Genomic DNA, 14,005 nt, shown 5'->3' on the forward strand with positions numbered 1-14,005 from the left:
TGGATCTGGTGTCCCCTGGTTGCTGTGCCCACATCCCATGGAGCAGCATCCTCCTCATCCCAGTTCTCCAGCAGATCCCACAGCTCTGGCTGTGCCAGCAGCAGTTGGGGTGTGTGCAGTGAACCCTCAACACGATTTGAGCACTTCAAATTCCCTCTGAGAGTTAAAAATGTGAACTGAGAGGAGCCCAGAGCTCTTTGCTGTGCTGTCAACAAAAGTGAAACTTCCTGAAGGGATTGGGAATGACCAGAGCTGAGGCTCTGGAGCCCTGGAAGTGCCTCCATCCTGCCAGAGCTGTGTGGGGCTGCTCTTCCTCTGCTCCCACCCTGCTGCAACCAACCCCTCTGCCTTCACAGGGTCACTGATCCAGCCCTGGCTCTCTCTGGGCACATCCCTGGGCACATCCCAGCTCCTTGGGCACATCCTGGCTCGCTCTGGGCACATCCCAGCTCTCTCCGCCAGCCTGGCACGGGCAACATCTCCTGGAGTGGACACTGCATGGGGTCCCCTGAGCATGGCCCTGCTGCATGTGGTTATTGTCACCTCTGTCCCCTCCCTCCCAGCTGTCCTTGGATGCTTTCTCTCTGTGGGAATTCCTTTCCCATCCCTCGTTCTGGCTTTGGGTTGTATGCAAATCCCAAAGGTGCCAGGCTCCTCCTGGAGCTCCCTGGGGTTAAGCTTGGCCTAAGTTTTCCCAGCAGGAATTTGGGCAGGCCTGGGCAGTGCTGAGAAAGAGACCTGTGAGACCCCTCTGTGCTGCAGGACAGACCCACCTTTGGGTCTGGCTGCTTCCTCCTTGGTTTTTTCCCCTCTCCAGCCCATGGACAGAAGGAGCTGTCAGGGAAAATGTCTTCTTGTGCTTCTCCTTCTGTAATTAGTTGATAAAACAGAATAAACACCTGAATATTCATTTTACTGAATAGTGAATAAATCAGGCTTTTGGGCAGGTGAGGGGTGGTTAAAACCACCTGCAACCTCTTTTCCTGCTGTGCTGCCAACCCATCCCTGCTCATGTCCTGGAGCCCATTAATCAGTCAGTCATCAATAAATTGCCCCTTAATACAACATTTAAATATTAAGTGTATTCTCAGACCTCCCAAGGAGTTATTTGCACTCCCAAGAAGACATTTCCCTAAAAATATATTTTTTAAAAAAGCACAAGGATGTTGTAATCCTGAAAACACATGAAAGCACATCATCCAGCCTGAAATAAATATTATACTGCAATGTTTTTATTATTATATTTCAGGCAAGCTGAGCTCAGACAGCCCCAGCAGTCCAAGATGACTCGTAGGATTAAGGCACATGAAAGCAACAGGAAAAAAAATGTATTCAAGAACAACTCTGGTTGCTTTCATCTTGTTTTTCCACACCCCTTAGCAGAGAAAAAAAAAGCTTTGGTGACCCTAGTCAGAAGGAAATGTTTTTCAAATGCTTCCACTGTACTTTTAACTACCAGGAGAAAAAAAATATAGTTGAAAGAAAGCTGCAGATTCTGTTTCCCTTTATCCAATTAATTTTAAGGTTTTGGATTCTGATCTGGCATCAGTTGCAACAAAAAAAAAAAAAAAAAAAAAAACAACAACAACAAAAAAAAAAAACCCAAAAAAAACACCACCTCCCGCATTTCAAGAGTCTTTCCATCTGAAAGGTATTACCAGGATTAGAGGAGTGGGAGATGGATTTCAGGAGGGCACTGAGTCCTTCTGAACTGATTTCCTTCCTTATTTTCAAGGTGAAGCAGCTTTTTCTGAGATCTTTGTGCATTTAAAGCTGAACTGGCTGAAATATTTGCAAAACCCCCTCTCTGTGAAGAACAGCCCTGCTCTGACTCAGAGTGACCTCAGTGTCTCTTCCCACTTGTGAAATCCACAGTAAGGCTGCCTCGGGTAAACTGGGAATATTTACATTGCTGGAGTTTGGGAGGAATTTGACTCTGTGCAGTGCCCAGAGCCATCCCTGTGGTCACAGTTTCACTGGAGAGAGGCACAAATGCAGCCCTGGGGTCCAAACACTCTCCTTGGAACATTCCAAGGAGAAATTTTCATGTTTCAAAGAGGAAAAAAAAAGGAGGAATCACAACCAGAGACAGAGATATAAAAATCATATGAATGGATTTAGATGCAGCCATGCCCTGAGCCCTAGATGTATTGTTTAGTTATCTATTTTACACATATAAATTTCTATTTCTTTTTCCAGAGGAGCTTGTGCTGCTTGTTCTGGCAGAGCCAAGCGCTTTGTGGCTGTGTCCTGTGTGCTCCCATCCCTCAGGAATGCCCTGCTGCTTTTCCTTTGGCCTTCCAAACACCCCCCCAGAAAAACCCTCTGGAGCTCGGGGTGTGTTCTTCTCCCACCTGGAATATTCCTGGCACCTGCAGGACTGGGGGAAGATGAGTCCTGCCCTAAGCTTTGCCCTCACCTGCAGCTGAAGCTTGGCTGGGTTTGGAGTTTTCCCTCGGCTTTGGGTCCTGTGTCCATCCCACTCCTTCCCTGCCTGCTTCCCATTCCATGGGAGATGATAGGACACAGGGGAGGACCTGGCTGGCACCAGAGTCTGCTGATCCCAAAAACCCCACTGGAGCTGGTGTGGGAGGCAGGATCATTCAGGATTCACACAGAAATTACACAGGAATCACTCACTCAGGAGTCACTCAGGGATTACACAGGGATCACTCAAGGATCACTCAGGAATTACACAGGAGTCACTCAGAGATTACACAGGAATTACACAGGGGTCACTCAGGGATTAATTACAAAGGAGTTACACAGGAATCATTCAGGGATTAATTACAAAGGAGTTACACAGGAATCATTCAGGGACCACTCAGGAATCACACGGGGATTACACAGGAATCACTTGGGAGTCATTTAGGAGTCACTCAGGGATCACTCAGGAAAGACTATGGGATTACACAGGAATCACTCAGGAAATACTATGGGATTACACAGGAATCACTCGGGAATCACTCAGGGATTTCAAAAAGATCGCTCAGGGATCACTCGAGTCACTCAGGAATCACTCGAGTCACTCAGGAATCACTCAGGGGTCACTCAGGGATCTCAGGAATCTCTCAAGAATCTCTCAGGGGTCACTCAGGAATCTCTCAGGGATCACTCGGGGTCACTTGGAATCAGGGGTTACTCAGTGGTCACTCAGGAATCTCTCAGGGGTCACTCAGGGGTCACTCAGGAATCTCTCAGCCGCTTCCCATGGTTTGTCCAACTCCATTCTCCCCCTGCCCTGTCCAGGTGGGAGGTGACCTTCCCCCTGGCCCCCCTGGCTCACAGCTGTCCCCTGTGTCCCCACAGAAGCCCAGCGCAGGCCCTACTACGCTGACTACTCCCCGGCCAGGAGATCCATCCACAGCCTGTGCACCAGCCACTACCTCGACCTCTTCATCACCTTCATCATCGGCGTCAACGTCATCACCATGTCCATGGAGCACTACAACCAGCCCAAGGTGGGACCTGCCGCCCTGGGGGAAAAATTGGCCAAAATGGGGCCCTTCCCAGTGGGGTTTTTGCTTTTATATTTTATAATATATTTTATATATTATATATATATATTATTTTTTATATATTTGTAATCCTGCAGTTCTTTAGCGTGTAACTCTTAATTCCACACACAGTGTGAGCTGCTGACGTTGTTTTACACTACAATGACACAGACTCTGAGATTTACAAGGCTGAAAATTACTTCTTTATTTTTGGGATGGGGCAGGGGGAGTTGATACTATTTTATACAGACCAATTTCATTGGCAACACAAAGGCAAACCTTTTTGATTACGTTGGTCAGACCAGAGGAACATCAAGAAAAAATCCCTCCTAGGAAAAGGAATGGATAACATAAGTACAGTTACAAAAACATTTCTCTTGTTTACAGAAAATTCTCTAAATTTTTTTTTTTTAAAAAAACTAAAACACTTCAAGCATAAAACCAGAGCTACAAGGTGATGCTCTCCCATTCTGGTCAGACACAACAATTCCCCTCCAAGCCTGGGAATCAGGGACACCTTACTGTCTCAGGCCATGAGAGATACAAATAAAAGTCAGTGGGGGCAGCAAATGTGGGGTAAATAAGTTCATTACCTGAAGCTGTAATTGAAAGATTTACCCTTGATATGCAAATAGATCAAACTTATAAAAGTGTGAAAATCCATGACCCGTGGTTTATTTTTGGGTGTAGCCCCTGGAGGGCTCAGTTTGCCCTAAATGTACCTGAGGGCCCTCCAATAAATATAAACACTTTTTATCCCTTTAATCTCATCTGGCCTCTATTTTTAGGTAAAAGTCCCAAAAAGGCATCCCCAATTCTTGGGAGAGCCTTAGCATCCTGATCCAGCTCTGCCATTTGGGACTCACTGCTCAGGCAAAACCTTGATTTCCCTGCTTTGGGGGTAAAAAAAAAAACCAGCTAATGGAGAGTGATTTGAGCTTTTACCAGGAAAAGACCAAGCCAAATATTTCCTGCCCTGATCCCAAACCTGACTGAGCCTCACACTGGAAAACAGTCTGGAGGTTTAGAACATTCCATCAACAGACATAAACTCAGAGTAACGGCGTGCAGAGGGTTTCTCTTCCTCAATGAATTCCAAACAAACCAATTTAAAAGCATAATCCTCCCTTTTTTAATGTATTATAAAGTCATTCTCCCCTCAGAACACCTGTGGCATAATTCATAGGGGCCAATTAGTGAATTTATAGAAATCTATAAAATTTTATCTTTAAATTTCCCATTTTGTTATCACTTATGTAGGTCTGGCTCAGCATTTACTTTTCCAGCATTTTGTGGTAACTTGCAAATGCCTCCTGGATGCTGAGCAGGAGGTAACTCTGTGTGTGTGTGTTTTACACCAGGGTAATTCCTTTGTTTCCCATGGAAATGTTGTTTATCCAGATTAGGTTTTATTTACACTTGGTTTACCTTAACACAGAGTTGTAAATCCAAATGCAAATGGTCACAAACGATGGGAGAAGTCAGGCTCAGGCTTTGGCTGGAACAGGGAATTGTCCCGTGTTTTTTGAGCTGCCATTTTATTTTAGGTACTGGAACAAAAATAGGGATTGTTGCCAACACCTGAGAAACTTCCAGCTCTCGTTCCCAAAAACCAGGGCATGGCCATGTCCTGGTGACCCTGCTGTGTGTGGGGTCAGCAAAGGCAGGCATCACACAGAGGGGACAAAAAGAGCTTTCCTGCGCCGTGGGGGTTTCTTGCAGCCTCTCCTGTTGCATTTATTTCCAATTTTATCTGCCTTGATGCTCACTTGAAAATTGAAAATTCCCATTTTCTACTGGAAATCCAGAGTCCTGTGCTACACTGAACTAAATTCTCCTTCCCTGCCTCCTGTCCCCCACCCCAAGAGCTTCTTCCCCGCCCCCCCCCAACTGTCTATTTTAAGGCCCCACAAGATTCCTTTGCTATTGTTGGCCCCCAGCTCCAATGAAACCCATTATAAACACTCATCATCCTCAAGTATAAACACTGTGGATTCCTGACTTCCGAGAGCGGCTCCGTGGAGAGCGGGAACGTTGCACCAAATATGGACACGCTTTGCCCAGCTCTGGAGAGGTCCCATTTTCAACAAGGAAAAGTTTAATCCATCTCCAAGGTTTATTTATTTTTCCTGAGCTTTTGAAGCAAAAGCCTTCGTCCCGAGGGCTGGAATCGAGAAATGATCCATGGAGGTTTTTCTTCTCCCCAGGGCTGGGCAGGTCACACCAAGGGATCTTCAGGAGATGGGGAAGGGGTGAATTGTTCTGGCCCAGGCTGAACAATTTGTGCACCGAACTTGAACCTGACATTTTTAGCAGAACTAATCTTAGTGCTTCAGAGAGTTTTGTTTGACTCAGGGGCTGAGCCTTTCTTTGAGTTCTGCTGTGTTGTTTAGCTCTGCCAGCCTTTATTCCTGATATTCCTGTGGTTCTCTCACCCTGCTTCCTACCAGTGGGGTCTAGGAAGGGGTTAACTGGGCTGGCCTAACTGGGATCTGTCTTTCCAGTCCCTGGATGAAGCCCTCAAGTACTGCAACTACGTGTTCACCATCGTCTTTGTGTTCGAGGCGCTGCTCAAGTTGGTGGCCTTTGGTTTCCGCAGGTTTTTTAAGGACAGGTGAGAGCATTTTGAACCCCTGTGGATTTGGGATTCAGGGCTGGATTGACCCACTTCCAGAGGCAGATTCTGGGGAGGTGGAGCAGCACTGTGGGAAGAGCCCATGTCTTGCTCTCTCTGTGGGTGCTAACTTTGTAGTGTGAGAGCTAAAACTCCTAAGAATTGCTGGGCAGGAGGGATTTGAGAAATCTCCCAGAATTCCACATCCATCATTTCCCCCAGTATTTTCCTTCCCACCAGGCCTGACCAGCTCATCTTAGAGTCACTTCCCAGATTTTGTGGCTCACAGGATGTCTGTGCCAGCTGCTCTGAGCTGCTTTTGTACCCCCTAAAAATAACAGGTCCAGATGAGAATGAGGAGATGAACTTGGGATTTGCTGGTGCCTGCTATTGACACAAGTATTAACACAAGAGGATAATCCAAAAGGAACACAAAAGAAGGAATTTTTCGTGTCCTTGCTCTGTCTGTAGGTGGAACCAGCTGGACTTGGCCATAGTCCTGCTGTCCATCGTGGGGATCACGCTGGAGGAGATCGAGATGAACGCGGCTCTGCCCATCAACCCCACCATCATCCGCATCATGAGGGTGCTCAGGATAGCCAGAGGTGTGTCTGCCAGTCTCCAGCCACCCCAGGAAATCCTTTGGGCATTTGTCCTTCCAGCCCTGCTGGTTCATTTCCAGTGGGGAACACGAAGTGGCAGCTCAGAGAGCAGCTGGGGGTCACCGCGGGGTTTTCCTGTAGGATCTGAGGTTGGATTCTGATTCCAGCCTGGGGTCACAGAGTGTTTATGCTGCTCCAGAGCAGAGTGGGAAGGGATGGCAGTCAGGGCTTGGGAAGATGCTTTTCACTGGTGAGGTGCCTCCCATTTCCTTGCCTGTTGGAGTTCTTGTAGGTTTTTGTCCATTTTCATGGAATTCCAGGATGGTTTGGGTTGGAAGGGACCTTAAATCCCATCCCATTCCACCCCTGCCATGGGCAGGGACACTTTCCACCATATCAGGGTGCTTCAAGCCCCGTCCAACCTGGCCTTGGACACTTCCAGGGATCCAGGGGCAGCCACAGCTTCTCTGGGAATTCTCTTTCAGCTCCTTCCCACCCTCCTAGGGAGGATTTCCTCCCCAATATCCCATAACCCTGCCCTCTGGCAGTGGGAAGCCATTCCCCTTGGCACTGACAGTGGGATGTTCAGCAGGAAGAGAAATTTAAACCCTCCCTGCAAGCTCTGAACCTCGATTTCCATCCTGGATTTTCCCCTACCATGTCCCCCAGCCCTGCTGAGCAGGATTTGCTCCTCATTTCAGTGCTGAAACTGCTGAAAATGGCCACGGGCATGAGAGCTCTGCTGGACACAGTGGTGCAAGCCCTGCCCCAGGTAAGCCCCCAAAATTCCTGCATGCCCAGGGGGTTCCCCTTGGGAACAGCAGTGCCTTTGAGGCCTGGGGACAGCTCTGTGTTTGGTGGCCTCTAGAGGCCACCTGGGAGGGGTCTCAGCTTTCTCCAGAGTTGTGCACAGCTCATCCTGGTATTTGATGGGAGAAGCCAAAATTATGGGAAAAGAGTTCCCAGAAAGCAAATTCCTGCAGGCAGAGCTGGTGCAAAGCCCAGATTTCACTGCCAAGTTTGGGAAACACCAGGAGGGACAGAGAAGGATGTTGGAGAAAGCACTGGGAGCTTCCAACTCACGAGTTTTATTTGGGAGGAAGGAACAACCACAGTTATTGACAGAGGTGCTGCAGCCTTGAAAAGGCAAATCTGGGGAGATGCTTCTGAGGGTTAAAATCTTGATTTGGGGTCAGCAATCACCAAATTCTCCTGAGCTGCAAGAGAAACACTTCCAGACTAGAGAATTTGATAGGATCCTGCAAGTGTTCACTGCCTGGAACTGCTTTTTTGTGGAGCTGAGAAAAGAAGGAAAGAAACTTTTTGCTGCCTTTCAGTCCTCCATCAGAATTCCAAGGTGTTTGGGTTTTTTAAAATTTTATCCTTTTTAAGGTGTGTTCTGCTTGGTTTTGGGTGTGCTGGTGTGAGCTCTGATGGTTCAGTGTTTGGAGTGAACTCAGATCCCTGCCCATCCCAATTCCCTGGATCCCAGGAGCAGCCAAGAGAGTGTGGGAGTCTCCTCCAGAGGATGAGTGGCCACAAGAGAATCAGCAGAAAACATGGAATTACCCCAAAACACCCCTGGGACTCAGTTCCTAAGTACAAAACAACTCACAATCTGTTCCAAGAGAGCTGCAAAATGGGGAATTTCTTTTCCTTGCAAAGACCCCTTTGCTTTGCTCCTCATTATCGGCATGAAGATGTTTCTAATCCCAGCATGCAGATTTTCTTAAGGATTTTGGGCTGAGCTAAATCAGGGATTTACCAGCCTGACCCCTGGGCTGGGAATCCTTGGATTTGTGTCTGGTTTTTCAATTTACAAAACGTTGTCACCACAGACCATATTTTCTCTCCCTCGTTGTTTTCTGTCTCCCCCACCACAAACAATAGGGTGGCTACAGGCCAGGCCTTTTGGTTTCCTTGGGGTGTTCTTGCAGTTTGCATTCCCAGCAAGGTCTCTTGTCGAGGGAAAACCCCCAGGGATATCCCCAGCAGATAAAAAAAATGCCACTTTGGCCTCCAGTGAAACTCAAAAAACGAGAAGGGAATTTTAGGAAGAGCTCTCTGACAGACATCACTCCTCATAAAGCTGCAGCTTTCGTTTCCAAGGCAGGGCATGAGTTCCTGCTCTAATTAAATTAACATCCTAAAACCACAGCTGGAAAATCTTCATAGAATGTGGTTTCTAAGTGACAAAATAATAATAAAATAAAGCTAATTTAATGTTTATTAATTCAGGTTTGGGGGGAAATTCTTTGTCTGGTGTGTGGAGAATGCCCATTTATGGGCTGACAATGACAAGGAACTGTCACTGCATTTTTTGGGGGGGTGATTTTCATCAGCTTTGGATTTGGGTTTTATTCAGCAATTTGAGTAACACTTGGAGAACCAATTATCCCCAAATTTGGGACTAATTCCTTTAGTCCATTCTCAGCTTTCCAAAGTCCAGTTCACCCTTTCTGCATCAGGATTTTGATCCAAGACTGTCCCAGGATTAATCTCCTCTTTTGGGATTTCAGACTGAGCTTGAGCTGCTCTTTTCAAAGTGTTCCTGCCCCACTCTTTGTGGGGTAACCTCTGTCTGCTTGGTCCAAGACCTTCTCCTCCACCTGATCTGTGGGGGAAAATGAGATGGAGAAAAAGAAAAAAATGTGATGGAGAAGAGGAAAAAAAACTGAGGAGAGGCCACAGAAACAGAAAGAATGGTCAGGAAAATGATCTCAGATGGACACATTCTCTGCCCACCTTCTCCATGTCCTCTCAATCCCAGAAAAAAACACCCCAGCTCCTGGTTCTTGTTTTATGGATTCAGTGTTAGGGAATCAGCCATCCCCTGCTGATGGAATACATTCCTGTTTACTCTTTCTACTGAAAACAAAATCTGGTGGGTTTAGTCTGAATTAGCCGAGTTTGTTTTTTCACTGGATGTAATTTTGCTTTTCTTCTTGTGGCACTTCTCACTTTTGGAGCAGTGGTAGCTAAAATAATCTCCTGCAGTCTGGTGAACAGGAGAGCAGTGAACTTCTTTAATCTCTTGGTGTAGAGCAGCTTTTCAAGACCTGCCTCAAGTGTTTTCCTCTCATTTCTGAGCTCCTGCTCGTTAGGGCTCCATAATGAATTACACCACTCATCCATCACTGATCATTTCCTTGCTCCTACATCTGGTGGCTGCTGGGTTTGGAAGCAAAGGCTGTTTGATGGTTTTCCTTTAGTCCTTTCCCCATTCCCAGCTTTCCAAAGTCCAGTTCACCCTTTCTGTAGCAGGTTTGGGTTAAAACACTCCTGCTGGAAATGAATCCCCCCAGTAATCGTTGCTGAGCTGCCACAGCTCTTCCTGGTGGAGAGGACAACTGGAATCCAGTCCAATTCCCACCCTCCAACAGCAATAAGATGTGGAACTTCCCTATCAAAAGATCTGGGTTGTTTTCCCTCCTCTGGTCTCGCTTGATCCATGAATGGCACATTAATTCCCTGCAGGCTCCACAGGAGACTCCTCTCTGCCTTCAAAAGCTTGGAAGTGCCCCCACAGGGACTCTGTGCCAAGAAGAGAGTGAAGAACTCCTTGTCCCAACAGAGCCCTGAAGGGCAGGATCTGTATTTGCTCCTGTCCAGTTTATCTCCTCTTGGTGCTGTAATTCCTGGGCTTATCTCAGTTGGAGCTCCTGAAGAGCTTTTCTGGCATTGTCCGACAGCAGCTGGGGGAGAAAAACAACAACTCTGCCTTTGGCAGAGCCTGGAGAGCCCCAGGGATGGGAGCTCAGGGAGCAGGAGTGGCCCCATGTGATGATGGATTTGGGGAGATGGGGAGGTGTGGGCTGTGCTGCAGAGATCTCTCAGGGGTCCCTCAGGGATACAGAATTCCACAGGAACAAAACCCCTGCTGGCTCCTGGGGCTGGCCTCTGTGGGGCTGAGGGGACACAGAAAAAGGGGACCTTGTTCAGGTCAGCCCGAGGTGGCTCCACCCTCCAAGGTTCTGGCTCTCTACCAGCCCTGGAATTGTCACAGATGGCCTCTGTTTTCCAGGCAGATGTGTCCATTTTCTCCTGGGCCTGGTGCATAAATCTGCATTTTCCCACTGCCAGGATTGCTGCCTTGGCTAGAGAAGGGTGGGAGGAAGATGGGGAGGACTCACAGCCTTGGAAGGGCTTGGCAGGAGCTGAAATTTCTGAGGAATTGCTCTGGACAGGCATCCCAGGGAGCTGAGAGCATCCCAGTGACGCTGTTTTACACCACAACAACACAGACTCTGACTTCAGAAGGCTGAAAATGATTCTTTTATTTTTGGGATGTGTCTCCTTTTTATACTATTCTACACAGACCAGTTTGATTGGCAACAATAAGACAAATCTCTTCAATCACATTGGTCAGGCCAGAGGGACATTAAAAAGAAGTCCCTCCTAGGAAAAATCACAAAAAAAGTAAGTACAGTTGACAAAAACATGTCTCTTGTTTACAAAAAAATCCATGAAGAAAAAAAACATTCAAAAATCCAAAACATCTCAAGCATAAAACCAAAACTACATCCCAGTGCAGAAGGGAAGGTCCAGGAGAATCACAGATACTCACCGGCATCTCCAGCTCTTGTGGCTTCTCTGAAGCCTTCAGGGCATCAACATCTCCAAAAAGTTCTTCAGCTGAGCCTCTCTCCCTGTAATCCCCAGCCCCTCTTGGCACTGGATTCCCAGGGAATGATGGATAGCCCCTGGCTGCCAGAGAGGGGGGAAATCTGGAGTTTTCTGTGCCCAGTTAAGGGGAGTTGGATGCGTAACAGAGCCTGGGCTGGGCTGTTCAGAGTCAGAAACACTGCCCAGGGCCTGCTGGGGCTGCCAGAGCTGAGGCTGCTGCCAGAGCTGGATCTCTGTTCCTGGTGGAGCATCCAGCACAGGCACCCCAGCCTTTGGAGAAAAGCTCCCGCTACCTCCCAGTCCCTCCAGCAGCGTGATTCATGCACCATCTTCTCCTTGTCTGCTCTCAGTGGATCTCAGAGTGCTCTGGAGACATCAATAGCATCTCTTCGAGGGAATTCCAAATGGGAACGTGGAGTTACAGGACGGGAATGACTCTCAGAGTCACAGACACACACAGAGGCCCTGCCTTCCCTGTGCCCAGCCCTGACTCAGCTCCTGCTCCTCAGCACATCCCTGGGAATGTGCCTGGGGTCCTGCTCTGAGCTCAGGCCTTGGTGGAGGCTGTGGGCTGAAGAGGACATTTCCTTTTCTTCCTTTTCTTCATTTTCTTCATTTTCTTCCTTTTCCCTTTCCCTTTTCCTCTCCCTCTTCTTTCTCCTTCTCCTCCTCCTATTCCTCCTCCTTCTTCTCCCCCTTCTTCTTCTCCTTCTCCTTCTCCTTCTCCTTCTCCTTCTCCTTCTTCTCCTCCTCCTCCTCCTCCTCCTTCTCCTTCTTCTTTCTCTTCCTTCTTCCCTCTTCCCTCTCCTCTCCATTGAAATCCAGATAACATCTTTTACAGATAACCTCCCACATTACCCAAAACCCTTTGGGATTTCATCAATACCATAAGTTTGCTGATTTTGTCAGCCATCAAAACACTCAGGCTGCTTTAGAGCAAAACCCACCACCCTCTTCTGTTACCTCAACCTCCAAAGTTTGTTTATGGCTTTTATTTTAATTCCCTGTAATTATTTGCTCGTTTGCCTCCCCAGCAGCGTGTGTGGTGTGTTTGTGCCTGTGCCTGCTCGTCCCTAATGGCTCCCAAACCATCAGTGGTCCAGCAGACAGGAGTAGGAAAAGCTATTCCAGAAGGCAGATGAAATAACCCGGCCCAGCCATCCACATCCCTGTTTTATCTTTATTATTCCCTGGAGGACGGTAATAATGTTAGGGAAATTGCAGAGCCAGTTTAGGCTTTATAGCAATTACAGCCTGCACTGGGTGATTGGACCATTCCCATTTGTTTAATATAAAAAATCCCCCTCTTTCATCAGCGAGGGCTGTGTTAATTTTATGATGACAGATCTCACACTGATAAACTTTCTGATTAAATTAAGCACAGTCGAAATAAAAATAAATAAATAAATAAAATCAAACAAAACCAACAACTGTGACTGTGCCACCTCAGAGAAGAAGAAAAGCCTCCCAAACTCAGAGTTTGCTAAAATGCACCTCAGAGACCAGGAATCCCTGGGGCTGACTGCCTGGATCACCTCTTAGTTCCTTGTTTTTTAGGGATAAAATCCTACTCATGGTGCAAGAACTCACTTTGTCTCACTTAGGAGCTGCTAACAGGGCGATTAAAGTGGCAGCAGAGATAAATGTGAGCGGTTCCTTGCAGGTGGGAGCAGGTCGTGTCACTCTGCCCTTCCTGTTCTCTGCGTGAATCACCAAAAATCTGCTCCGGGAGATGTTTTTGAGGCTTGGATTCTGTGCTGGGATGGAATCCAGCAGGCAGAGCTGCGATGCTGGGGTGGTGTGAAGAGCTTTTGTGCTGTTTTCATGTCACTTGTCACCTCCCTCCAGCCGCCCTGGGGGGGTTGGAGCACCTCCAGCAGCCCCTGGAGCTGCCAGTGTTGGTGTGTGGGATAAGGATTTTCCTGTGGGACATGGAATGCTGAAATCTGGGGAGTTCTTGTTGAGAAGGAAATACAATATTCCTGTAAAGGGACTCAGGGAGTTCTCCTCTCCACTCCATGCCCTCCATGCCAGTGAAACCTTTGCAAACCAGTTCCTCCTGTGGCTTGTTGCTGTCTCAGAGTCCCCAGAAAGGAAAGGCCCCCCTAAACCCAAACCAGAGCCCAGGCCCCAAAGCAACCCAGCCCCACAGAGTGCCCTGGACTGGCCAAATTCCAGACAAGTGGAGGGTGATGGAGAAGCTGTTGCTTTCCCCAAGGGCACAAAGATCTCCCTGGGCCCCTTAAAGCAGAGCCCTGAGAGGGACCAGGCTGCTGGAAGCCAAGGGAAATCTGATTTATCTCTGCCCCTCCCTGTCCCTGTTTTACTTGTGTTGAAAATGTGATGGAGTGATTTCATTCATGACCTCGACTTGCCTGACCCTTGTTCTGCTTTCTCCTTGTGTAGGTAGGGAACCTTGGCCTACTTTTTATGCTCCTGTTTTTTATCTATGCTGCCCTGGGAGTGGAATTGTTTGGCAAGCTGGGTGAGTAATGGGCCCGAGGCCGCTGGCTCCATCCGGTTGGTGTTTATTTGGGATCTGGCTGCTTCCTTTTCTCTCTCTCTCTCTGTCTCTCATTCCTGGGCCTTCCTTAGCTTCACACTCATGCTCTGAAGATGGAAGTTTTCTCTCGATCTCAGGGTCACAGCTGACACACAGGGATGGA

General features: G+C 47.8%; 1 protein-coding gene across 1 annotated transcript in view; it reads left to right on the forward strand.

Moving 5' to 3' along the window:
* Positions 1–14,005, forward strand: part of CACNA1H (calcium voltage-gated channel subunit alpha1 H) — a gene marked incomplete at its 5' end in the record, with an annotated part of 162,911 nt that overhangs the window by 133,525 nt on the left and 15,381 nt on the right. The window contains 5 exons of the mRNA XM_083872614.1: positions 3,310–3,461; positions 6,002–6,111; positions 6,583–6,716; positions 7,415–7,485; positions 13,746–13,824. Coding sequence (XP_083728740.1) covers positions 3,310–3,461; positions 6,002–6,111; positions 6,583–6,716; positions 7,415–7,485; positions 13,746–13,824 — 546 coding nt within the window. The remainder of the gene's footprint in view (positions 1–3,309; positions 3,462–6,001; positions 6,112–6,582; positions 6,717–7,414; positions 7,486–13,745; positions 13,825–14,005) is intronic.

Source organism: Zosterops lateralis (assembly GCF_965231275.1).
Source record: "Zosterops lateralis genome assembly, chromosome: 15".
Lineage (NCBI taxonomy): Eukaryota > Metazoa > Chordata > Aves > Passeriformes > Zosteropidae > Zosterops > Zosterops lateralis.